Source organism: Aythya fuligula, chromosome Z, assembly GCF_009819795.1.
Source record: "Aythya fuligula isolate bAytFul2 chromosome Z, bAytFul2.pri, whole genome shotgun sequence".
NCBI classification, from domain to species: Eukaryota; Metazoa; Chordata; class Aves; order Anseriformes; family Anatidae; genus Aythya; species Aythya fuligula.
This window is the reverse complement of record NC_045593.1, coordinates 13,465,572-13,493,522: the sequence shown is the minus strand read 5'-3', so window position 1 is coordinate 13,493,522 and position 27,951 is coordinate 13,465,572. Positions and strand designations below refer to the sequence as shown.

The 27,951-nt window shown below is 35.7% G+C and overlaps 1 protein-coding gene across 1 annotated transcript in view; it reads right to left on the bottom strand.

Annotated features, from left to right (window-relative positions):
• WDR70 (WD repeat domain 70) overlaps positions 1-27,951 on the bottom strand; it is a 139,227-nt gene that overhangs the window by 65,731 nt on the left and 45,545 nt on the right. The window contains exons 8-9 of the mRNA XM_032206395.1: positions 25,641-25,794; positions 23,462-23,538 (exon numbers count right to left, since the gene is read on the bottom strand). Of these exons, the coding sequence (XP_032062286.1) occupies positions 23,462-23,538; positions 25,641-25,794 (231 nt within the window). The remainder of the gene's footprint in view (positions 1-23,461; positions 23,539-25,640; positions 25,795-27,951) is intronic.

Below are 27,951 nucleotides of genomic sequence, written 5' to 3'. Positions count from 1 at the left end.
AAGTTATAATTACTATTTGGGGGTGCTGAAAGTAGATTCAAATCTAATGACAGTGAATGGGAATTATCCCCATTTCCTAATCTTTATGAATTAAAAAGCAAACCAACTCAAAACTGGAATGACACATGTGCAACTGTTTGCATGGTGAGTAGTAGACTCTGAATTACTAAGCAAAAATCCTGCATCTAGCCAACATATGTAAGATCTGAGGAAAACTAGACTGGAAGAGGAGATGGAGACAAACAGACTATGACAGGGTTAACTGAGTAAAGAAATCAGAGCTCTTCGTGGAGGTCATGGACAAGAGCAGAGATGGAAAGGGACAAATTGGGTGAGGAAAATACAAGCATACCACTGAAACGCTAGGAAAAGTGAGGTAGCAAAGGCTTAGTTGGAGAAATTTTACAAGCCTCGGGGAAAAAATAAAAATAAATATTATGGGAACAAACATACAAATAGTAAAAAAAATATACAAGACAGAATATATGGTGAAAAAAAAAAAAAAAAGACCAATTGTGGAGAAAAACAAAAAATGTTAACTAAGCTTGATGGACAGAAAGCAAAAAAGCAGTAACCGAGGGTATGCAGGTATGCAAGAACTATTCCAGCAAGAGTCTATACATCTAAGGAGGAAGGATTAGCATTTCATATTATCAGTGCTGCTTAGAACCCAGAAATTCAGTTAGAAATCTCAAAACAGTGATTATGTTTTGAATACAGGATTACTGTCTGAGGGGAAAAAAAAAAAAAAAAAAAAACAGCCCCAAGAACCAATGCACCTGAGCGAATTACATAAAAGAAAAATTATGTTAAATAAACCTTTAAATACTACTGAATGGAACTGCATGGAGAATGCACTGCACTGAGTACAATCTTTAAAACATTCAATTTCTGCAGGAAATACATTTAAAGGCAAATCACTGAGTCATTTAAAAAAAGTGGAAAAAAAAAAAAAGAAAAAAAAAAAAACACATGCTCTGGAACACTATTTAGATTCCTGAAAGAGTCATATAGAAAAAAAGGCCTCTTCAAACTAAGAAAATGGACTTAAAGGCATATATTGAAAACAGGTATTGCAGAACTCATTGGGTAATCAAAACAATTAACACAAGTGTTCTGAACTGTGTGGGGGTGTTCTGGTTTCCTTCTCGAATAATTTTTCTTAGGACAGTTTAACTCAAAATAGTTACAATGAATTCAAGGTATCTGAAACAAACAAACCAAACTTTCCTAGTCTGCTCTATAGGCAAAGACTGATCATGCCCATTGGTGCCCATATTCCTTGTAAACCTTTCTCCCTTCTCAGCACTTTCCTAAAACACTGAATATATTTGATTGCATTAGTGATGAGCATTTGGGCAACTAGACTACACTAAGGGAAAAAGATTCTTAAAAGACTTTTTAGCTGGTACTGACAGGTGATTTGCTTTGCTTCTTGTTGATGAAGTCTTCAGAAAACAAATCTGATGGAAGAAGGGTCATTTTTCTTTTCATCAGCCATTAGGCTGGTAATCATGAATGCCTGCATCTAAGTATATTTCTTCAGTTCAAAACAGCAAAGCATTTAAACAAGCCTCCACAAAACCATTTATGGATAAGAGAACAATCCCCCAAAGATCTTCTCATCCAATAAGTAACAGGTTCAATGATTTCAATAAATTATAATAAGTATATGAAAAAGTTTGTGGTTCTAGTGCTGAGCAGTTCTTTCTGCTTGCATTCTTTCAGAAGAAAAGTTCTTTAAGTATTTGGGTGACTTCCAAACTATCTGCTGGCACACAGAGACAGGAATACATGCAGTAACATCAGGAGCAGCCCACCTTCATAAGGAGACTAACATGAACAAGTGAGCACAGACCCAACATAAGCAAGCACAGCTACGTAAAGAAAAACAAATTCTTCTGAAGATGGAGAAGTTTGTACATTTGCAGAATAATCATTCAACTGTAAAAAGTTCAATATACTTTTGAATTAATAATAATTTGGTCTACATTATGCCATGCTACTTCAAAAAACGAGAATTGGTATTTTCCTGAGACTCTGCAAACAAGAAGAAAAGTCCTTCGTTTATTATTGCAGCAACATCTAACTTCAATGTTATTATTTCTACAAAGAACATCGTCTGAATTGGATGTATTAGATGACTGACTTCTGAAAGCTGTAACAGTAAAAGGAGGTACGGTTTTATGCCATTTTCCAAACTGGGCAAAAAGGCAATCAACTGAGATCCCATCTCCTACATAATAAAGATAAGAGTGCGATGTAATCAGTCTTGCTATGGGGTACATCAGATTAAGATCAAAGGGAAAAGCTTAGGGTAAAGAACATCTCCACAGTTCAAGTTACTGTCACCTGCATCAACTGAAATGACTCAAGAGCAGTCTTGCATGCTACAGCAAAAGCAGCAAGAGAAAATCACTATGAAAACAGGATGCTTTCTAAAGAGCTGATTAGTCATGGCTATAAAAGAGTTAAGGTTCACTTGGATCTCTAGTGGTCCTTCACCCCAATAAATAACTGATTCAAACTAACATTCAGCAGCACTCTCCATTAAAACAGTGAAAAAATCTACTGAAATTTAAACTGTTAAACAATGTAAATCTCAAAAGCAACACCTCTCAGCTGATACTATAGACATCACAAATAGACTTTGTAACCACTTTTACTGACATCTTAGATCTCACTCAGAGACACATTTCTGCAGCTCCATTAGCAACAAACAGCAATTGAGCAGAGCTAAAGAACAATACTGTTTTTTTCAATTTTGTTGTGTTTTTTTTTTGTTTTGTTTTTAATGTGTTATGATTTTTAAGGTTAAATTATCTATTCTAAAAAAATGCGAAGTTTAACTCAGTTGTACAGATTAACTACATACTTGGGGAAATAGAAAATTTTTAAATTTTATGTTGTAAAATAATAATAATAATAATAATAATAATAATAATAAATCTTCTAAAGACCAGGCCAAACTACAGCATGTAAAAGTGTAACAAATTACAAACCTCTGTATTTATCATATTATCTGAAATACACACCAAAGTATAAGATACTTCCTTCCTCATCACAAAAATTAAGAAAAGAAGGCAGAGTATTTTGTAGAGAAGACATATGTTTTTTGTCACGGTTTTGGCTGGAATAGAGTTAGTTGTCTTCATAGAGGCTTGTATGATATTGTGTTTGGGATTTTTGATGAAAATAGTGTTGAAAACACACCAACATTTTAGTTGTTGCTGAGCAGTATTTGCACTTAGTCAGGGACGTTTCAGCTCCTTGTGCTGCCCAGCCAGTGAGGGGCTGGGGGTGCACCAGGAGCTGGGAGGGGACAGGCCAGGACAGCTGGGCCAGGCTGGCCAAAGGGATGTCCCACACCGTGAGGTGCCATGCTTGGCAATAAGAGATGGGGTAAAGAGGGAGGAAGGGGAAAGGAGGAGGATGGCATTCAGAGTGACTGCGTTTGCCTTCCCAATAAGCTGTTAAGCATGATGAGCCCTGCTGTCCTTGGAGCGGCTGGGCAACCTGTTCTAGTGCCTCACCACCCTCTGAGTTTACAATTTATTCCTTATATCTAATCTAAATCTACCTTCATTTAGCTTAAACCCATTACCCCTTGTCCTGTCACTACACGCCTTTGTAAAAAGCCGCTCCATCTTTTCTGTAGGTCCTCTTTAGGCACTGGAAGACCGCTATAAGGTTTCTCCAGAGCCTTCTCTTCTCCAGGCTCAACAACCCCAACTCCCTCAGTCTGTCTTCATAGGAGAGGTGCTCCAGTCCTCTGACCATCCTTGTGGTCCTCCTCTGGACTCACTCCAACAATTCTATCTTCAGAGGCCCCAGAGCTCGGTGCAGGACTCTCAAGAGTAGAGAGGTCTCACAAGAGCAGAGCAGAGGGGGACAATCCCTGTCCCCTCCCTGCTGGCCACACTGCTTTTGGTCCAGCCCAGGACATAGTTGGCTTTCTGGGCTGCAAGTGGATATTGCCAGCTCATGTCGAGCTTCCCATCAACCAACACCCTGAAGTCCTTCTCTGCAAAGCTTGAAATGCTATTATGCTTGGGATTGTCTCAACCTAGGTACAGGACCTTGCACTTGGCCTTGTTGAACTTGATAAGGTTTGTGTGGGCCCATATCTCAAGACTGTCCAGGTCCCTCTGGATGGCACCCCTTCCCTCCAGCATGGTGACAGTACCACACAGCTCAGTGTCACTGGCAAAACTGCTGAAGGTGCACTTGATCCCACTGTCTCTGTTGCCAACAAAGATGTTGAACAGCACCAGTCCCAACATGAACCCCTGAGGAACACAACTCATTGCTGGTTGGATGAATCAAGCCGTTCACATCAAGATCTTGACCACAACTCTTTCACTGTGACCAGCCAGCCGATTTCTTACCCACTGAGTGGTCCATCTGTCAAATCCTTGTCTCTCCAATTTAGAGACAATGATATCGTGTTGTACAGGGTCAAATGTTTTCCCCCTGTACTCGGCTCTGGTGAGGCCGCACCTCGAGTACTGTGTTCAGTTTTGGGCCCCTCGCTACAAGAAGGACATCGAGGTGCTTGAGCGGGTCCAGAGAAGGGCGACGAAGCTGGTGAGGGGCCTGGAGAACAAGTCCTACGAGGAGCGGCTGAGGGAGCTGGGCTTGTTCAGCCTGGAGAAGAGGAGGCTCAGGGGCGACCTTATCGCTCTCTATGGGTACCTCAAGGGAGGCTGTAGCGAGGTGGGGGTTGGCCTGTTCTCCCACGTGCCTGGTGACAGGACGAGGGGGAATGGGCTTAAGTTGAGCCAGGGGAGTTTTAGGTTAGATGTTAGGAAGAACTTCTTTACTGAAAGGGTTGTGAGGCATTGGAACAGGCTGCCCAGGGAAGTGGTGGAGTCACCATCCCTGGAGGTCTTCAAAAGACGTTTAGATGTAGAGCTTAGGGATATGGTTTAGTGGGGACTGACTCGATGATCTTGAGGTCTCTTCCAACCTAGAAATTCTGTGATTCTGTTAAATGCTTTGCACAAGCCCAGGTAGACGATGTCAGTTGTTCTTCCCCTATCCACCAATGCTGTAACCCCATCATAGAAGGCCATCAGGTTTGTCAGGCACAATCTGTCCTTAGCGAATCCATGTTGGCTGTCATCAGTCACCTCCTTATTTTCCATGTGCTTTAGCAAGGTTTTCAGGAAGATCTGCTTCATGACCATGTCAGGCACAGTGGTGAGACTGACTGGCCTGTAGGTCATCTGTTCTTCCTTTTTTTCATTTTTTTAAAAATGGGGGTTATGTCCCAACTCTTGTAATCAGTGGGGACTTCACCAGACAGCCATGACTTCTCAAACATAGTGAACAGCAGCTCAGCAACTTCATCTGCCAATTCTTTCCAGACATGCAAATGCATCTCATGAGGCTCCATGGACCTGAGCACTTTTAAGGTCCTTAGACTGTCTTGAATTCTACGTCACATGATCCTACATTGGGTGGTTCTTCATTCTCCCAGTCCCTACTTTTGCTTTCTGTTACTTGCAAGAGAGAAAGAGCCACTTGCCAGTACCTTGAGTACCTTAGTCTTCTCCATACCATTGAGTACCTTAGTCTTCTCCATATCACGAGTTACCAGGTCTCCTGTTTCCTTCCAGAGAGAAACCGCAGTTTCCCTAGTCTTCCTTTTTATCACTGATGTACCTAGAGAAGCCTTTCTTGTTGCCCTTGATGCCCCTGGCCAAATTTAATTCTAACAGGGCTTCAGCTTTGATCCCTGGTTGTTCCGATAATTTCTCTGTATTTCTTCCAGGCCTCCTGTCCTTGCTTCCATCCTCTGTAGGACTCCTTCTTTCTGCCTGAGTTTGGCTAGGAGCTCCTTGTTCATCCATGCAGGCCTTCTCATGTTTTTGCTTGACCTCCTCTTTGTTGGGATGCATCGCTCCTGAGCTCAGAGGAGGTGATCCTTAAATATTAACCATTATTCTTCAACCCCTCTTCCCTTCAGGGCTTTGTCCCACAGTAGTCTACCAAGCAGATCCCTGAAGATGTCATCTGCTCTCCTGAAGTCCAAGTAAGCTTGCTGCGTGCCCTTCTTGCTGCCCTCTGGAACCAGATCTTCACCATTTCATGGTCTCTACAGGTAAGACTTCCTTTTGAGCTTCACACTCACCACTAGACCCTCGTTGTTTATGGTCACAGCACCTCTCCTCACTGGCTCCTCTATCACTTTGAGAAGGAATTTATCATCTACACATTCTAGGAATCTCCTGGATTGCTTATGCCCTACGGTGCTGTCCCTCCAAGAGATATCAGGGTCCTGGAGGACCGGGTCTTGTGAACATGAGGCTGCTCCTGTCTGTCTACAGAGAGTCTTATCCTCTTGGTCTTCCTGGCTCAATCGTCCTCTGCTCACATTGTAACGTTACTACTACTGCAGAAGTCATTACATTCTTCTCTGCCCTTTGCATAATGCTAAAAGTCTAAAGCAGAAAGTTAGTGGACAAATCAGCATTAAATTTTATCACTTCTGAACATGAAAACCAAGGGAATTATTCTCTTATCAGTTATGTTCTCCACATGGGAGAAGATGTTTATTATTGTTTTGCTGGAGTTGGAAATGTGTAGATTTAAAAATACTGAAGGCAGGAGATAAACAATTTGGAAAACATTTTAAACAATCTTGTTTTCCTTTTAAATAAAAAAGAACAGAGAAATGACTTGTTTCAGAGCCCAAGGCGATAAAACATTGAGTATCTCTAGGGTTGGAACATGTCCTTTGTAGTGCTTTAATCTTCTGTCTGCCTTAAGCCCTGAAATTTCAGTCTTCAGAAATCTGCCTTTTCATTTACTACACAGACTTGTACTAGTCATTTACTACACAGACCTGATCAACCTTTTCTAATTTGGCCCTACTGCAAGCAAGGATTGAAATGGTTGATCTCCAAATGTCCTTTTCAGCCTAAATTATTCTGACTCCAGACAACTCAAAAAGGGTGCTTTACAACATCTTTAGAGCCTATGAATATTCTTGGCAGGAACCTACATTTCTTCTAAATATCTAAAATGCTACAAACCAACATAAATCTGTTCAAAACCTAGTAAGAATAGAAATATATTTTAAAGAGCTGCAAGGACATGCAAATAGCATCGATGTTACTGACTTCAAGAGCTACTGGGAGGACTAAAATTAACAATGGATATTGGGAAAACTGCAGAAGCCTAAGCTGATGACTTACGTCACTTGTTCCTACTTGTTGTGCTATGTCTTCCTTCTCTGCTCATTTCCTCACTCACAAGTTCACGTGCTTAGCTAACAAGCAGCTATCCCCACACCTGGTTGGATATTCCACATCAATCAAGGTTTAACTCCCTGAAAGTGCTCCTGCACAGGTCAATCAAGTAGCAGGTAAATTCTCAACTCTGGTTGGTTTTTAGTTTGTTTGGTTTTGTTTCTTCAGCATAAATGCTCACCTCTAGCCTTCCTTTTTGCCTAACTTAGAAGCTAAATTTTAATTTCTTCTTTAATTTCTTCTTCATCAGCAAAAAGCAAATTCAGAGTGCTTTATATGTTTAGCTCCTTCCAAGTACAGCAAACATAGCAAAGAAAGTTTTCCAAAACTTCGCCATTTTTGGAATTCAGCTTTTAATTTTTGTAGGATTTCATGTTTAAAATCTAAACATTTTCTCTTGAAGAAAAGGAGCCCTCACTAACAGAAACAAACAGGTCCAACTTGGTCCCAGATTTAAATTTGTCCCTTCTATGATTTCATCAGCCCTGGCACCCTCAATTTTGTGGATTGTTAACATGCCTTTTAAAATGGCATGAGATGTCAAAACTTCCTCTTGCATCATCTGTGATTAGACCCACAAGCCACTGTTGATATTATGATGTTCAGTATAGAAGTTCTTAAACTGTCATTCAGGTCTTATATAGAAAAAGTAGAACCATATTATTAGAATTACATATAGCCACTGCAGAGAAGTCAGTGTCAGAAGTATAAACTCACCAGATCAGCTGCTGGTGAAATACTGCTAAGTTGTAAACTGAGTTTACAAAACCAGTTTTATTTCCAAATGCAGGGGTGTTTCCATGTGTTTCCAAATCGTTTCCATGTCACCTCTGATGAATCATGAACAACTTCACATTTTTAATAAAGTCACTGTGTTTATAGACACAGAATATATGTGTATTTCAAGTGACTTCGAAGGAACTACAAGTTCTTAATTTATCGTTCACCACCACTAATTGCATTTCCTTGTTTTTCCTGTAAGAGCTTCTCTGTCTTACAATGATAAACAGAATGAGCCTCCACTATTCCATATAAAACAACAACAGAAATTTGGGGGACTGTGGATAGTATGAAATTCTAAGTTTATCATTTCAGAGAAACACACTGATCTAGTATTGGAATCAACAAATTGGGGCAGAATCTCAAAAATAAATTGAAAGATCAAAGCACAATGCTTAACAAAAAAACTAAGTCTTCAACAAAAGTTAACATTTACATGAGCTGTAATGTCAAAAACACTTGATTAATCAATTCCACTTCAACCATGTAATGTGGAAAGTAGAGGTGTGTGTGTGTGTGTGTGTGTGTGTGTGTGTGTGTACACATACACATGCCTGGAGTTTAAAATTAAAACCATTCCACAGGGTCTAGGGGCAAAGCAAAAGCCACACTTCCACAGAGTCAATACAACAGCAAAACCTGCTTAAATAAATAAGAAACAAAATTGTCACTTTTTGAAGTAACGTGCTTTGGTCCCCCATTTTCTCTGCATTGCAGCAATAACTTTTTAATCTATTTTAAATCTTCGGTTCTTAAAACAGATAATCTGAAACAGTTTGAACCCCTTAAAAACTGAGTTATGTAGTAAAAGTGTCAGTTGAAAAAGCTCTCAAATGCAAGCTCTTACAAGTGACTGCATTTTTTATTGCAGCAGCTAACATTTTAATCAAGAAAAACTTCAGAAAAATATTAATATAAACGTACATAGTTTATAAAGACGAAAATAGCTTTACTAACCCTTTTGTAAACATAGAGCTTTCAGCAAGGGCCAGCACAGTCATTATTCAAACTCCTCTTAACCAGGCCTGCTCATTTGCTGTGCTTTCTTAATCAGCTCTGCACTGAATATATCTATAAATAGATAAGTTAATCTGGGAAAAGACATCCTCATATATCTGGAGTGGACTTCACACCTTTACACATATCAGGACAAAAAGCAAACTACTATGCCAGTGCAGAGCATGCTACTAGACACATGCAAGATACTAGCAATTTCTTGATGAAGGCATTCCTGTATTATGAATAAATCTCTAGAGGTGATTTTTTTCCAAATACTTTTTATTTTGACTAATCAGAGGAGACTTACACAAGAGCAACAGAAGTACACCCCAGCACAACCACAGTGCAACCTCTTCCTGCCAAATACCATGCTTACATGCCAAAGGATGAGAACTAAACTGTTCCAGTGATTGAAGTAAGAAAAAAGTCACCAGAACTGAACGTAATTGAAACATGTAATTCCTAAACCACATTACTGGAAATAGCTCAATTGCTATGGCTGAAATAAAAATCAACTATTTGAGGCTAGATATGTTGGATATACAAATCCTCGTGTGTAATTTTATTTTCATAAATGTCAATTCTGCCTTATTTTTTATGTCATGCAAGTCTTGAGAACAAGGTTTTAGATACTCTGCACAGTATTTTAATGTAAGTATTTAAGCAGTAACTCTATAGTACACAGGGTGTCTCATATACCGGCTTAACCAAGTTTGTGTGGAAGAAAGTTGTGTTTTACACAGATAATAACTGAGACAAAAACCTAAATCTCTCTGTCATGCAGAAAAAAAAAATCAAAGACGTCATGTATCTTGGGACCAGGTACCAAATTCTCAGCTCCTTACTCTCTGTATTTATTTACACACATCCTCACAGAAACATTTGGTTTTCTTTAAGCCAAATACTTTTCTTACTTAATATACTTCTAACATTCCTCCTGGTTTGAGTTTTATGAATGTAGCACTAGTCACATACATTTACTATTCAATTATAAATAATATCTGGAATAGTTTGAGAGTGCCTTTTTTAAGCTAATTGCCAATTCAGTCATTACAAGAGATAAAACTTGTAGGGCTCACTACCTTAAAATCTTCCTATATTATGACACTGAATATGCATGGAATACTGTTTTATAGAGGTATGTGTATTTCCAAATAAATATGCAAATCTACCAAATCTCTTCTGCCTTTAGAAGCCTTATGGTATTTTACATTTTCCCACGACCTTAAGCTTTTCAAATTAGTAGGCAGTACGGGTACTTTAACTTTCACTCAGAAGAACTGCAGAGAGCTTGAAATATTAAGCTAGGCTCAGAAACAATGACACAAGTAAGCAACCTGATAAATATTTAGCTTATTTGCATTTTGAACAAATGGATGTTATTACACATCCACTTGAAAATCCACTTGGCATTGCCTAAGGCATTATCATCAGGCAGTTTCAGTGCTAAATCATTCATTTCATCTTCACCTGATGAGGTAGCTCTTTAAACCAAACCACTGCTCATCTGCTTTAGTAGAAAGTTAATGTTCACATAACTCATTCCACCAATTCTATAGTAAGAGCGCTAACCTTTAGCAGAGCATAATAAAAGTTAGTGAGATTTTAAGTGAAACAGCTGCTTGACAAGTGACTGTTTCCCAAAATATGTGAACCTGCAAAACCAAACAATAATGCTATTACTTTTCACATTCAAAAATCAGCCATTCTAGAGTCACTGAGATAGCTACTACTGGGTGGCTAGTCCTCATGTAAACATATGTGGAAGTTACTAAGTGCACTAGACATACTTTATCTAATTGGAAAAGTTTCTACAGCAAACAATCCCTGGCCACAGACTATGAGCACACTCTGGTCCTCTGTGGTAGTCTATCTGCATAGAAGTGGAAACTTATCCCACACTGTATTTAAATGGCAATTTTGATTTAGTAGTCTTCAAAAGACAACTACAAACACATGTTTTTTTATTTGCACTATATTTGTTCAATATCCTTAAAAATTAACAAACAAACAAAAAACAACAAAGAAAAAGCACTTCAGACCATGGACAGACAGGTTGGGATGAAACATCAATTTATAGACTAAGAATAACATCCATTATCAGAATTATTATAAAAAAGGATGTAAAAATGAAGTTATTATTAAAAAAAAAACTTCCTGTTTGAGAATTTTAGCCTAGAACAACTCTGTTTAAACTTAACTTATTCACTGGAATTTACAATAAAAATGCTGATAGAATAATTAAAGCTCAAGTGTGTATCACCAAAGAAAGGGAAGAAACATGTTTTTCTTCTCTGAAACTCTTCTGTTATCTGTTATTTTGTTAACTATCCATTTAATTCACTGTGAATCACAAAACAGAAGGGAACTACAAATGCATATAAGTAAATTATTTATTTTGAAGACAGAAATGTATATGGTCTAATACATTTATGATTACAAAAGAAGATCTGTATCTTATCTCACCAGACGTTCAACCACAGGAGACTAAAATGTTTGCCAGCCAGTTTTAAATCATGCAGACACCAATGAATATAGATCTTAATTGGAAACTTCCATTTAACAAGTTTCCACTAACATTAATGAGCTAAACTGAAGAATATCAATCAGCTATATTCTGTCCGAGCAAACACATTTCACAGATTACAGGTCTGGAAACATTTCAAGAAAGAGATGAAAGGTTACCAAATTTGAACTAATCCCTCTCAAGAGAAAAGCTTAATTAGCGAATATTTGAATGATAAAATTAGCTTTTAAAATTGTTATTGCCATACAGGGATTGTAAAACAACCAACTGGGGAATAATTCAGAGATGGTAAGAGGGAAAAAATAGGTCAATGAGGAATTGGTTGGTAACACTGTGAAGGCAGATTGGTTTTGAAGAGGTAACATGCAATCAAAATAGGGTATTTTTTTTTTTAATTAACATACAACAGAGACTACCATTGGGCCCATTTCTCACCAAGAGTTTCACATGGACAACTTTGTTACACTCTAATACAGATCACGTGTCAGCTTCTTCATAGCTTCATAAAGTTGAATAACTAACAGATATTCATAGCTCAAGCCCTAAACACTTACCCATAAGTAATTAAGTCGCATGTCAGTCACATGTCACATTGATTAGTCACATTGATTAGATTTCTTTTTTCTTTCACCAAGAAATCTAGATGCGCATCCCAATCCCAGGTGTATTAATTGGTGTTTTTTAAGCTCACTGGTTTGTTTGTTGATTAAAAGAGAAATTTAAATCACCATTTTTTATGCAAAGGCCACAAATGGTTAAAAAAAAAATAAAACACAGAATTCCTCCCTTAATAATCAGTTCTACAGTCACGTAATCTCTGTTGAGAAAAAAAAAAAATTCTTTCCTATTCAAGACTCGCTTATCAGCTTCCAATCACTAGATCTAGTTATGCCTTTCTTTAACAATTTAAACAAATTTCAATGGATGTTTTATCTCCATTTTAGTATTTCCCTTTCATTGCAAAGTCTCTTAATACCCTCTTCAATAACTGAGTCATATTCAGCTCTTTGAATCTCTATTAAATGCAGTTTTGAGATTCTTCTCTGAAATTTTCCCTCTTTACTGTCTTGCAACATCCTCTTTAGGCTTTTGTTATTGGAACTAGACAGAACTCAGCTGCAGTCTCAAGGATAATTACTGAACAAAATATTAACAACATACCCTTTAACAATGTCATTACTAAAAGTTAATTCTTTGTGTACACATTTTTTATAGATGTGCATCTGTTCTATAGACTCATACTAAGAACTCACATACAATTAACCCTAAATAACTTTCAGGAAGTGGGTCCAGTTTTGAAAATACTCATCTCCGTGTCTGACCCTGCATGCTGTTCTCTTCACCTAGTTTACCAACCAATCTACTTTCATTGACAGTGACTAATACTTGATCAGATTTTACTAGAAATAGAGTCATGATCTCTCTGGTAAAATATGCTCTAACTTATAAAAAATATATATAAAAATTTTGAAGCAATACTAAAATCTTATGAAACTGTATTAAAAACACGGTATTTTGTTTACTTCAGATTATCAGTTTTAAGCTCTTTCACTACTAACCAATCCAACTTATATAAGCCAAATGTTGAACATGTATTTACAAAATCAATCTTTCAAGTCCAAAACAAAGCTCACTTTAATTAAAAGAAAAAAAAAATTAACAGATTGTAATTTAATGCTTGTAATGGCTAAAATGTACTTTTTTTTTTATAGAAGAAGTTTGATTAAACAAATGACAAGTTTCTCTTACAAAAAAATCATATAGAATTCTGTGTGGTATATTCTATCACTTGTGAAATGATATTTATCAGCCTTAAATGGAATTTTTTGAACTGGAAGTATTGTAGACGAACCAGTATCCAGTGAAACCATACACCTTTGAAAAGACTGGATTAAGGAAAGCAATTTCAGTCTGCTACAACTCATTCAATGAAAAGAAAAAACCAACAATCTATGTAGCTCTCTTTTATGCTAAACAAGTAATGTATCAGAGAGATTTTAGCTAAAAATCTATTTATATAACACGAAGAGGAACAAATTAAAGTTTTATTATGCAAACAATGAAATTGTCTGTAATTCCAACTGTCAAAAAGTAAAGCAAATATTTTCTCCAAAATTTCAAGCTGTAGAATATTAACTATCATTAGCCATTACTGCATAAATTTAAAACAGAATCAACTTTGAACATTAATGGCGAGAATTTAATTTTATATTCTTAGACAGAATACGTTTTATCTTTGTGAGCAAATGTGCCAAAATAAATTCCTGCCTACCCTACTTTAATTTCTCATTATCAAACCAAAACATTTGAGTTTGGTTTACTAAGTCTATTGTACTTCCAATTATTACTAGAATTACCAGAGAATTCTTATCATTAAAGCAAGATGTGTATCTCATGCGAAAATTACCCTTTAAATTGAGATATAGGTTAAAATTAACCACTGAATACTTGACAGGAAAGGATTTCATCTACATGTAATAAAAGACAATCAGTTTTTCATGGGAGAAGACAGGAAAGGAAATTGCCATAGTGAAAGCTACTTGTATAACAAAGTTATCACAATGGAAGTGTTTGCTTAAAAATCTATATACATCCCAAAAGCATGGGAAGTTTCCTACTGATTTTAACACAGCAAATTCCTGCCCCCTTTCCTATCTGATATCAAGCTGAACTGATGGAAATATTAAAGCTTCCAGCCTCCTGTCATTTCTATCCTGCCAGAAGTTACTTGCCCCTCCAATCTGCTAACAAGGTTGCTCAAAAGTATTATCCAACCCATTTCTATCAAAATGAGTCAAGACCAGGAAAGATGTAATAATACAACATTTTTGGAATATGTCTTATTTTGACAGAAAATTAGGAAACAATTTCCAGTGAAAGCTCATCTATATAACCTAAGTTGTGAAAATCCTAAGACATTTTGATTGCATAGCAAAAGACAACTTTCTTTGAAAAGGCTGTCCCTTCTTGCTGTGCTCCTCAGACAGTTCGAGAAACATTGAAGTGCTATGAATATCTAAACAATGTGCTTGACAGATAAGCCAATTTTAATTTATATCTTCATCTGACACAAAAAAAAAAGAAAAAAAACTTTCAGAAGTTCAACCATAACACAAGACAACTTCATCTCTGTAGGAATACAAGTATTTCATTATAGCTGAGTTGTATCCTTTTGTATTCTAAACTAATTCCAAAAATATGTTAAAACCCTAATACTTACCTGAAAAAAAGTCTTAAAAATCTTGAGGAAAAAATTTAAAACTTCAGAATTTTACTGTCATATGGAATACTTTATATGAAGTGCAAATATGAGTATACATGCACTTATGTACATACGTGCTTGAAAATTTGGCAACATTTCTTTTTTTTTTTTTTGGTTCCCAAGATGAAAGTCCAACCCATACTACAGCACTGACAAATTTATTTTTTTCACCACAATATAATTTGCATTCTCTTCCCTATAAAGCAGTGTGTTGCAGCTAGACACACATAAGGGTGATCTTTTTAGAGAGTAATAACTTTGGACATCAAAGCAGGTCCTATGCTCTACAGTATGCAGCTTGTTTTAAGAAGTAAATCCAGGAATTGCACAAAAGCACAAGCCTGAGACTGCAATTAAACAAAGATTTTTAAATGATTCCCTAGATAAAGGCAGAATGCTAGTAATTAGTTTCAAGTATGCTTTGCCAACTGGTCTTCAAATTTGTGAAAAGAGACGCAGCATTGCAGTCTAGATTCTAGGGAAAAGTTTATACAAACTTCTTGGTACTGGCCTTGGCATTGCTATCTTACTGCTCTCTGCAGTTTTCAAAGCTGTAGACTGAGCATTACTAACTGTATTTATTAAGCACAGAATGTTTAACATTGATGCAGAATGCGTTCAGACTAATAATATTTATCCAAGTCTTTCTTCAGTGCTGTGCTTTGCTTGGTGCTTTAAAGCAACAACAACAAAAAAGGATGTCATACGTATTTAATTATCACATTTCTTCAAATCCATTATCCACAAAATCTATAAATTCTACATAACAATAATTCCACTTACACTGAACTACATAAATCCACATTCTACTCTCACCTCTGCTTTCATATACACAGACTAACTGATACAATAACTGATATGTATAACATTCAGGAACAGTAAAATTGTAGATTAAGTTCTCAAGCTGTTAACAAAGCTGTTCCTAGCCTTAATAGAGTTCAAACAAACTCAAGGGTGGTATTCACTTAAAGAGTGCTTAGTCTGAGACACTATCAACCTAGAGTGAGCATCAACCTAGAGTGAGTAGACAGTATGTAACCTGATGACTTAATTTTATAAATCAAGGAGAAACGCCATGTAATTCCAGTATCATAGCCAGAGGAATTTTCCTTCACAGCACATGGCCACGCAGGTTGATAACATATCTCACCCTCTCCTTAGAACTTACTACTATTAAAAAAAAATAATAAATAAATCTAAGGAACAAGAATGTGAGCTATAGTATGACCTGGCTCTGAAAGACTGTGGGACACAAATCTCATCAAATTATCAGCACAGAATCCTGTAGGCTGAAGGGAGCTTTCCAGTTCAAGTCTGTTATAATGGCATCGTAAGAGAAAAAGCAACTAATTGCTCTGTAGGCAAGAAACTGACTGCTGGCCATCTTCATTAGTCTTCCAGACCTTTTCTGAAAAGCTCTCAAATCTTTATGCAATTGTGGGCCTAACTAAAGGAACACATGCCAGAAAGCAATGATCATGAAGTCATATACTGATAGCTACCACCTACACAGGAAAAGAAACAAGGCAGTAATCAGGAGGAAGATGAGACAGCAGCTGGTCGAGACAAGAACCTGGTAATAGGATGGAATTGGTTAACATATAAAAAAAAAAAAAAAGCAAAAGTTAGTTGGGGATTAAATTTATCATCAACTAACAAATTATCAAACTCCAAAAGCACCCACAAGGGATCAATATCTAAAGCCATATCTACAACATGACATCCTAAAGGAAAGGAAACTCTTTGATATGACAATGCTTCTCAACACTGGACAAAGTTACAGAAAACCACTATCTACACCACTTGTCCTTCATAAATTATATTTGGCATACATGAAACTACAAATCATATTTGCAAATTTGATGAAACTTACTGTTGTTTCATTAAAAAGGTAGTTAAGATACCTTTGTCTAAAATCCTTCCTTTCAGATTAAAAGCTAGTAAGAACATACTCACTTTTCCTTTTTGAATGCTATTACCACCATCTACACTTACAAGCATCTAGGGCTGAGATCTGCCCTTTTTCCCCATTAGTTAATGGAAATAATCTACTAGGAAATAGTATTGACCTTTATCCCATTCAGGGAGTGTCTTTTAGAAAAACACATAAATATATTTGACATGGATTAGTCTAAGGATTAAATTGCACATTAAATGCAAAATTTTATTTCTGAAAATTTGAAGCTACTTCACTGAAAGATCTCTGACTATTTAACTGGAGATGCATTCATCTTAAAGCACAGTTTATTCTGAAATAGCTTATTACAAATGTCACTCGAGGATGGCAGTCAATATTCTTGAAGATACCTTTTGAAGAGTAAGAACATTAACTTAACTTGCTAGGTTAACTTGAGAGAAGGAAGACTTATGAAAGGAATTTTCTATAGTAAACCAGCTGTTAAGCAACCACAGCAATGGTTGCAGCGACAAATCACAAAGTTGAGGACTGCTAAGTTTCAAGTTTGGCTGCAATTCTACTTCTAAAAGGAAAAAATACATGAGAATAGGGACATGTAACACCTGTTGCTGGAACACTTAATATCACTGAGCTCTCCTGCTTACAGAAATACCTATCACATTCGTGATAAGAAAACATCCAAATAATAAAAACAATATTATCCGTTTCCTCTTCCTCTGTTGTTTTAACATAGAAGTCAACTGATATTTCGGAATGATATAAGCAAGGTGTTAGTTACATTTTAAAACACACAGTATTTTTTTTAAGGCATTCTGCTCAGGTATATTTCCAGAAAGTAATTTTTAAAGTCTTTCCCATTTTCTTTCACTTTCAAGCAATGCGTTAATGTTGACATTAGTGTTCCATAAAATTTAATGCATTTCTGTGGGCTTGATATACTGCTCATAGATTAAACAGCAGCTCACTGAATTAATAAATATAGGTTCCAAGTAAGCCTGAATAAAGTGGTAACGGCCTTATGGAAAAGACGAAGATGATGCTGATTACCCTTTAAGCACAAAATGTTTAACACATTAATGCAGAATGCATTCAGATTAATAATAATTATCCAAAAAGATTTCTTCAGCCTTACCTGGAAGGCAAAAGGTACATGCAATTAAAAGGGACTGAGGGGTATTCAGAATATTTCAAGCTGTAGGGTATTTAAAGTTCTAGTAATATACAACCAAAAATGAAAAGATCAAATGATAACTCGGACAAGAATAAAGTTTAAATCAAGTTAATACCAATATTAAAAAAAGCTTTGGATGTATGCTTTAAAAACAGGGAAAGGCTGATATAAATTACCAGACAAATTAGTGAAAATTGAAATAAACTGAATTTCTGCAAGGGAAACTTTTAAAGGCAATTTACTGCAGTCTCATGAAAAAGACAATTGAGTTTCTATACCTGCTTTTTTCTTTTGATATAATTTCATTCTTATCACTTTATATGTTGGAAGGTTAACAGAAACAATACTACATAGATCTGAGAATATGCACAAGACTTACCCTATTTAAAAAACACTGCTAAAAATACTTTGCCACATCTGTGGTTAATTAGTGTTATTCAGACATGGACTTAAGGTTGATCACATTATTATTTATAGGACTGGCAGGTTTTTTTTGTTTGTTCGTTTTATATTTCCTTTATTTTCCAACTAACAGGCTTACAAGCTTTGAACAAACTGCAAAAATATAATGAAATTATTATTCACCTCTAATCAAGAATAATGAAAGTATTTTTACAAAAGCAAGGTCAGTTTTTTAATTTTTTTTAGAGCTTATTATATGCAACTCACAAAGTACACTATTATACATTTTAGTAAGCCATCATCTGTAATATTTTCCAGGAAAATGAAGTGAGCTACTCTAAGCTACACATACTCAGTAAGAACCACATGAGCAGATAAACTTATACAAGTTAACAACAGGACTTTTCAGACTTGTTCAGCAACTCTCAGGTCTAGGGTCTGCTTCATTCCAGTGTGTACGTTGACCAGTTGCTGTTTATCTCATGTGGAGTCAGGGAGAAGGAACTGTCTTTTTCTTACGCATTTTTTTTCCACATTCAACACTATGTGCTTGAACAGCCATACAAAACACACTGAGACTCCCTGCTGGTAACCCATATATCTGCAGTCTGAAAACACAATACATTTACACATAGCCTAATAACCACAAATTAGAATATGTTATAGTCGAAACCTACTCAGAGGATTTATTAGAAAAAAACAACAACAAAAAAAGTAAAGCTAATTTCTAATTTGAATGCCATGAATAAATCACAAGAAACAGGCCATTTTTCAAAACTTTTCTTTTATAATAGCAATCCCTAAGAGTGTTCATTTAAATTACGGTTTAGTTCAGCATAGTACTATAGCCTTAATCACCCGAAATCAACGGAAACTATCAAGGGCATAAAATTACTGTCCCCAAGCAATAATTTGAGCTACAGCAGGTTTACACTGAAAGGAAAATACATGTATTCAAAATATTTAAAATACATTTATTTAAAACATATTTGAAATGCATTATTTTCATTTTACTATACAAGTCTACTTGCAAAGTTTTCTTTTAACTTCTGTATGCCTCATGACAACTCCTCAACGTACCAACCTGAAGATGCAACCCTTTCTCCTTGTTTTAAGCTATATGTGAGTGACAACCCTTCAATTAAGGAGACAGACAACACAAATACTGCCTTATGATAAAATATACACCACGATGTTGTAAATTCCAACAGTGCTGTGAAGTCTAACATTCAATTTATGAATGATTGTTATCCCCAGAGATGGTGGACAAACATCCCTGTACTACAAGCACAGAATATACAGAGTAGTATTTAACAGTACATTAACACCCCTGAGGTGCTCCCCTGTGTCCTCTTCACTTCCTTCTTCGTCAGACATTGCTATTCAGCATTGCTTAAGTAGCATGGCAGACATGCTTGAATTGCTACTGTCAGTGGCTTCTAAACTTGTAGATGATAACTGAAGACCTTTACTCCTTTTCTTGCAAGAATCTTTGAAAACAAGTGTTGGCTCAGACAAACAGCTTTGTGGCACACAGAGGCTCTCCACACAGAAATATTGATCAAACTAGTGAAATAGTTTCTGTTTAAGAACTAATTCTGTATTTAACAGCCTTGCTTTAGTACTCCACACAACATTCAGCAGAGACTCAAGTCAGCAAAACTAGAAGCCTTCCTTCATGCCTACCACAGCAAACATTGCTTTCATTGTCCTCTATCTGTACATCCAGAATTGAACCTGCGAGGTGTCCCATTTTAGTGTTCCATGTTAGATGTCTTTCTCCAGAAAAGCCATTGTGGCAGGTCCTTTTTCCAATGTGTGCAGTGGAACACAGCATCTGGAGATACAGATGAGTAGGTGCTTGATTTCATCTTTTCTTCTGATGTGCAGCTGTAAAGCTTTTCATTTCTACTTTTACAGATATACACCTTCTTCACAGACAACGTACGATGTAAAAGAATACGTCAAGGATAATGAATGCCAAATCATGTCTGTGTACAATTTCAAGAATATCAAAACTAAGTACAGGTAGGTCTCATGCCCCGTAGAAAGACTGAGTCAAGACAGGGATACCTCTACGAAACCTCTATGTACAAAGCCATGTAAAGATGTATTGGGCTTTGTTTCAGCATTTCCTTAAGAGAGATCTTACCAACATTTAACCTACTTGCATGGAAACCACATCAACTCTAGATATGATAATGGTTTGCAGCAGCTTTTTACCTTGAGAAGAATCCACATACTACTCTTCCTGAAGTTACTGGCAGATTAGAACATCATAAAAACAAACACCTGATTACATCCAAATATAGATTCATCTAACCCACTAGTTAGTCTTTAAGAGCAACAACTATGCTGATCAAGTCTCATCATTATGGTTTATTCCCTTCATTGTCCCATACTATTCACAACTGTTGTGTAAGGGATGTTAGAAAGGAATGCCAGAAAGGAATGCCCATTGCGTTTCTTGTGTTTGGGCTCTCCTCATCCCCTCTCAAACCTGACAACGCCACCTCCTGGGATAGCATATTCCATATTCCTCAATACATTCAGACACTATCCAAAAAGAAGTATTTTCTTTTATCGAACTTCGCCAATCTCAACAAATGCCTCTTAGTATAAAGGTGTTTCACAAACACAGTTCTGCATCCAGATCATCCATCCAACTTCAACATTTTGCAAACTTTGACACATGCTATCCCCACTTAGACCTCTTAGCAAAAAACTGAGTCTTCTGGTCTGTCCTGATAAGACCACAGGCTCCAAAGTTCAAGTTCCATTTTAGATTTTCTTTGCTTTGCATGCAACATAAATCAAGATTTCACATAAAATCATCTCATATTTCTGCCAGTATTTCATTAAGCACAAACCTATTGACTCACAAAAAGCCAGCTTTACAAATCAATGAAATACAGTCTTTCAACACAGAAGAGTCATGTGTAAATACCGGAAAAAATATAAAAGAATAGACAGACAGACAGATGCAACACTTAATCACATCCATAACTAAATTTTATGCAAGATGCAGAATAATAAGCATAAAACACAAATTTCCTATTTTCTGGATTTTTTGGCATAAATCCAGCTTTTTTACTGCTTTTGCTTGAAATTCAGAAAACCTTTTTTCTTCAAGCAAAAATCAATAGCTGTTCTTAATTAATTCTCTCACATATACTGCCTATTTTTCTTTAGTTTAAAACATCTCTGCTATGAAACCGAAGTATTCTAATCTTACTTTGCTAAGTAAAATGCTCTGCTAAATTACTGTAATAAAGAAATCTTACAGCAGCTATTTTTCCTCATGGAAAAATCACTAGACACTACCCTAATTTCCACTTGCACATTATAAAAGCAATGGCAAAACCCAACAAAGAAAACTAAATCAGAATTTCACCCATTACTGTACAATATCAACAACTGTTGCCATTTACTAATGGAATGTACATTTTCAGAGGTGTTACTCACTACCAAAACTTTACACAATATAATAAATAAGAACAACACCTGAATATACCTCTTTATATTAATTATATCAGTTTTTCAAACTCATTATACACTGGCATAATCAGATGACCTTCCCTACTCAGACTCCTATTTTCTTTGTGTATAGTTCCAGTATTATATTAAATACTGATTAAATTTTGGAGGCTTTATAACTTGTTGTTACTGAATTCCATGGATGGAATACTGTCTTTAACATTTTAATTCCTGTATTGCAAATTAAACAATCCAAACTGTTACTTTTCATGATATGTCCAAATCCTGGAAAGACCTGTCACTAGCACAAAACAGGATGAAATAGATTTAAAATACTTCTATAACGTCAGCCACATAGTGTCTCTAAAAATGCAATTATGCATCCATTTATAGCAGTGTTTATCTGGATTTTACTTACTTGACCAGAGCATTTCACTGCAATTCAAGCATCAAGGATGCAGTGAATTCATACTTGGTATATTAGTTATGCAGTTGTTTACACAGTACAGAATTAGACACTTAGACAATCTAAAAAAATTATAATGTCTTGATATATTTCTCAACATCTCCAAAGTATTCAAACTAATGAAGAAGGTTTACTACTCTCTCTACTTTTAAAAAAGCAACAAACACTTATAAGACATAATAAACATTTTTATTATTGAAGCAAAATTTATGTCTACAAGCTGAAAAAAAACACTTAAAAAAAAAAAAAAAAAACCACAGGCTTAACCTGCATGTATTTTTATGATTGAACCACTCCATAAATTACAATTTAGTTTTGATTTGTATTTTTCCCTTCTGGCACAGTTTTACTAGAAACTGTCAGTTTTCTTCTTAGAATCATTTGCTCATGTATTGTTGTGTTAAACTGGTAAGCTGTTTCCCCTTGGGGAAAAACAGTCATTTAAAGTAATTGATAATTGGAGTCTTAGGTCTACCATTGACCAGACAGATACCTTCAGGGCCAATTCAGTCTTCTTGAGCAAAGGAGACTGCATTTTTAAAATATTTAAAAGGAGATTGCGTTTTTTAAATATTTAAAATTTTAAAATATTTAAAATATTAGTCCCAAAACCATTCATGAACTTGCTGCTGACAGCTGCAAGAAACTTTATTGATTAATGCAACTGCCACAGTAACATTTTGAAGTTAGATTCTTGCCACAAAGACTAAGAATGAAACAACAAAATAATTTCTAACAGTCTCCTCTACAACATCACTCAATATTCAATTACAGGTAAATTGCAACCTTCAACTAAAATATTAAATGAAGTCACCTTCTCGGTGACTTCATTTACATGAGCCTCTACACAAGAACCATTCTGCTTTCGAGACATACTCTAGAATGTTAAAGGGGGCATTTAATTTTGTCCAAGAATTTTTGTAAAATTAATCAACTTCCTGTAAAACTTTTGTAAAAGTAGCCAGCTTCTTTCATGAAATATCAAAAGCTGTTTTAAGTTACAAAACTACAGAAAATACAGACAAAATAAATCAATCATCTGGAACCTAAAAAATGACAAATTTATGCTTCCTGAGCTTACCTAACATTGTCTTGAGCACTTGATCAAGTTTTAAAAGGTAGGTTTTTAAAGCAAATTAGGGCACAATATTAAAATGCAAAAGCCAAACAAACACCTTGACAAAGACAGGCTTTGATACTCACCCATCATTAGAACATGTCAGAAATTCTTCCTTTATTTTTGGATGCCAACAGCCTGAATTAAGCATTGCTGTATGACCCTATGGAAATAAACACAAGGTTGTCTTAAAAGGTTTTATAAGAAGTCTTAACAGGCTTTGTAAGTTTTACTCCAATCCATCAAGCAAAACCATTTCAAAAACTGAGAGTAGAATCCCTTCTGATCAGACTGAAGTTACAATGGTGTAACAATTTTTTATGTATTTTAATCCACTTCATTCTTGCCTGTTTTCATTTTCAAATGATAAAAACATTAATATTTTCCTTCTTTTTATATTTTTTCCTCTCAGACTATGGCATAGAATCACACTTGTTCTTTTCATCTTGGCAGAACTGTAACGCAGAAAAAGGATGAAACAATATGCATTAATACCATATTATGCAAATTGTTTTTAGCCACATAAAAAATAATAGCAATGACAAGAATTATCAGGAAGGATACAATACACAGGATACAATCTTTTGTTTTAGGATGAAAAATCAGAAGGAAATTACTTTAGCCAAATGCAAGAGACTGTCATTATGTTTACTATAAAGATAAGATGTTTTTGTCCAGCTGGCTTTACATCTTTGAAGTACAGACACATGATCATTGACTACCTTCAGAGAGAAATCTGGCAACTACTCCTGTAATACTGGAATTATTTTAGTTTGCTTTAAGCAAAAATATGGGGAGAAATACTGTAAAGTTAATGGGGCAATATAACAAATATTTTAGCATTTTGACTGTCAGACCAAAATACATTGGAATTCCAGAAGTTTACAAGAGAAAGAAAATCTGTATTATTTTTTAAGTAAACAAGAACTAAAGCAGATGTTACCATTTGATGGTTTTATATACATATCACTAGCCAAAAGAAATAGTGATCTGACAAGAACAGCCTCGGGCAAAACGGTATTTAGCCCAGTTATTTGGCAATACACTTTACAAGCAATAAATAAATCATCTTTATTATCAGCTTGAGCAGTAGATGTTATCATTACATTTTTAGGCTCTTCGGCTATTTATAAAACTGACCTGAATTTAAATCATCTATGTAAAGAGAATCCTTGTCACATATAGTTTGTGGTTGTAAGGATGCAAAGTGCTCAAAACCCAATCAAGTTGTTAAAATACTTCAGAACTATGAATCAGCTGTTCTCCATTTGCATTTTCAACTACTGTTAAAAATGTGCATGCTGTACCTTATTAGTCTTTTACACTCATGACATAAAAGTAACTCTCTCCTCTCGCCCCTGCCTTGAATGGGGTAAATTGGATCAGCAAAGGATGAAAAGTAAAAGAAAGCAAGAGACTAGATCAGATCAATAGTTTCTGTTTTTTTTTTTTTTGTTGGTTGGTTGGACAACAGTATGGGGTAAGCTGGCGATTTTTACAAGATACACTTTTAAAGAGATGGATTTCTCATAGCGTCATAGGTATGTTACTTGGAAGAGATCTATGGAGTTCATTTAGGCCAACCTCCTGCTCAAAGACAGATGACAGCCAATATCAGAACAGGTCAGCCATGGCTTTGTCTAGCTTGAAAACCCCCATAGTTGGAGGTTCCATGGCTTCCATGGGTGACCTGTTCCTATGCTGCAGTACCATTGTGCTGAAAAACTTCTACAGTGACAAACCACTATAGACTTCTAGGCTAAGACTGTTGCTGTTTTAGAAGCATTTGGCTACAACGCCATTTTGTCTTTTCCAGTAGCTGTATACTGTTATTAGATTGCCATCTAACCTCCAACATACTAAAAGGGCCCAGATGCTTCAACCTCTCGTCATAGCACAATTGCTTTAGAGCCCTGGCTTCCTTGGAAGGTCCCGGACCTCTTTCAGTTTCTTCAAACTCACCTTGAACTGAAAGAAAAACCCAAAACTGCCTTTAATCTGCTGACACATGTATCTTATCGTAGTCCAGTTTGCAGTTTGTCTCATTTACAACAAAATTAAGTTGTTAGCTGACATTCAGCCCAGCATCCATTGTAACCTGTAGTCCTTGTCAAGCCAGCTTGTACCAAGCATGTATCGCTATAATGTGACCATCCCAACCCAGAGTGGGGGCTTTGCACACTTATTTATTAACTTCATGCTGTTTCTCATTCAGAAATTAAATAAATGTCACAATACTGTCAATACAGTGGTTTTGCTCTTTACCTTGGTGTTTGTCATATCCACAATGTATTGGTCTCCTTTTATGCACTCCATTACTGGGAAACCATCTCTGTCAAGCACCTTTGCCTGGGAGTTACCAGAGACAACCAGAATGACATCTCCTGTGCTGCTGTACTGTAAAGACTTGATTTGGTGACTAAAAAAAAAAAAAAAAGCCAGTATTAAAACAGAAGTGTCAATGGTGAGAAAATGCATTGCAGAAATAGGCCCATATACATTCCTGTATCAGAAAGATGGAAAAAAAAATCTAAGAGCACAGGATTAAAGCTTTTTATTCCCATGTGTGTGTGTGTCAGACTTCCTTCTTTAATGACAGAGCACATTGTACAATAATATTTACAAAGTTGGCACCTAAAACGTCATTTCTGGCAAACATATTTACTTTAAGAATGCTTTGTAACTCCAAGTGAAAAATAGCATGCCAGATTCAGCTCTTCAGGGCTCAAAATTCTTCCTCACCTTCTCAAAAGCAACATCTGGATTTACAGTAATCTATAAAGTACTATAAAAGGATGCTATAGTCCTACATCAAAATCCATTACACATTGTACAGCAGGAAATTCATCATATGTCAGCATTCTCCCATCGTTTGCTATGTTCAGGGCTACAGTTTCATCAAAGATTCAAATAAAGATATATATATATATATATATATATATATATACATATATATATACACCAATGAACCTGGAAAAATATCATTAGGTAATAATCTACTATACCCTAAATGATTGTTCATTTGCTGCAAAAGCTTTCTTACATACATCTTTCCTTGACTGAAAAAGCTTGGGACAGAAATCATTGAATACCAGGACAAGAAAAATTATTAAATCAAAGTGGGATGATGGCAAGTGAAGCATAAATCCATTTCCATCCCCAGTGACAGCTTCAACGTCTTCTCTCAGCATTCTGCTTTATGTACAAAGCTCTCTGAAGTCACTGTATCCAAAGCAGATATCCTTTTGTTTCCCTACCAGACTACACACTATCACAAGGATAGCTGAGAACAAAAAGTATTGTATCCACCGCTCACCTGCCAGAAGTGATATCCTGGCACATTAACAGAAAGTGTACAACAATATTAACACTTCAACTCTGCAGTTAAATTAACTGAAAAGCAGAGATCACAATGTGTTTGCAATTCTGTTTTTATTCTTATGGCCTCCAAGCTATGTTCAATAAATTGATCATCACAAAAAATATTGTTCAAGTGCATCAAGAAATAATATTTCTATACCAAAGGAGTATATTTCACTTAGTGAAAAACATAACCATGTGCATTCAGATTCTAATAACTTTATGAAAACTATTTTTTTAACATAAAATTTCACATCAGTAGAATTAACACTCAGGTGATCAATGAATCTGAGTATGCAATTTCTAACTTAATTTAACATTTTATGTTTTGCATGGTATTGAATTTGTAACTGACTCAGCAGGAGCTATTATTTGTAAAATCTCTCCTCAGACTGAGATAATGTACAAAACACATAAAACATTGTAATACGTATTTTAGAAAATCTGCATTGACCATAGAAATGTAAACTAAGCATAAGTTTCTTATTCAAAAAATGTTTGGCAAAACTGATTACATTATGACTCAAAAGCCAAAAATTGCTTCAAGTACCCTATTATGTAATATGAACTGGCAGCCAAATTGGCTGAAGTATTATAAACTCTAATTTTTAGTAGAAAAGAGACACTCAAATCTGGGAATTTCCGAAATAGATCACAGGCGATGTCTGAAAAAGCATCCTGAGCATAAAGAGCAAGAATGGATACTTGCACAAAAGGGAGGGAGAAGGTCAACCACATTAAGTTCAGAGGAAACACTGAAAAGAAATAAAAACAAACCCACAAGAGAAACAGTATCTATACTCTAGAATATTCTCTGCAGACAACTGATAAACTATACTAAAGAATCTATATTGGTCTGTTTGAACAAACTTTGCTTTCAACTTTGAGTAACATTTAAGTTTCTTCTAACATAAAACACCTCCTGATTTTACAACACCTAGTATAATGGGAACATAATTCTAACAATTAATCAAATCAGGGATGTGGGGAAACAAAAAAAAAATTAAAAATGTTTATTTTTTAGATATAGGATAACAATAACCTCCTAACTGTGCAATATTGGTCTAAAAAAACATATGCAGTAACTCATGCTGTACATAAGGTATTTGTACAACCCAGAAGTTATTGTTTTTCAGATGTTTACTGGACTGTTACCAAAAGTAAGGCTCTGCAGAGGCAATTCCTTAAAAAAAAAAAAAAAAAAAAAAAACTTTTG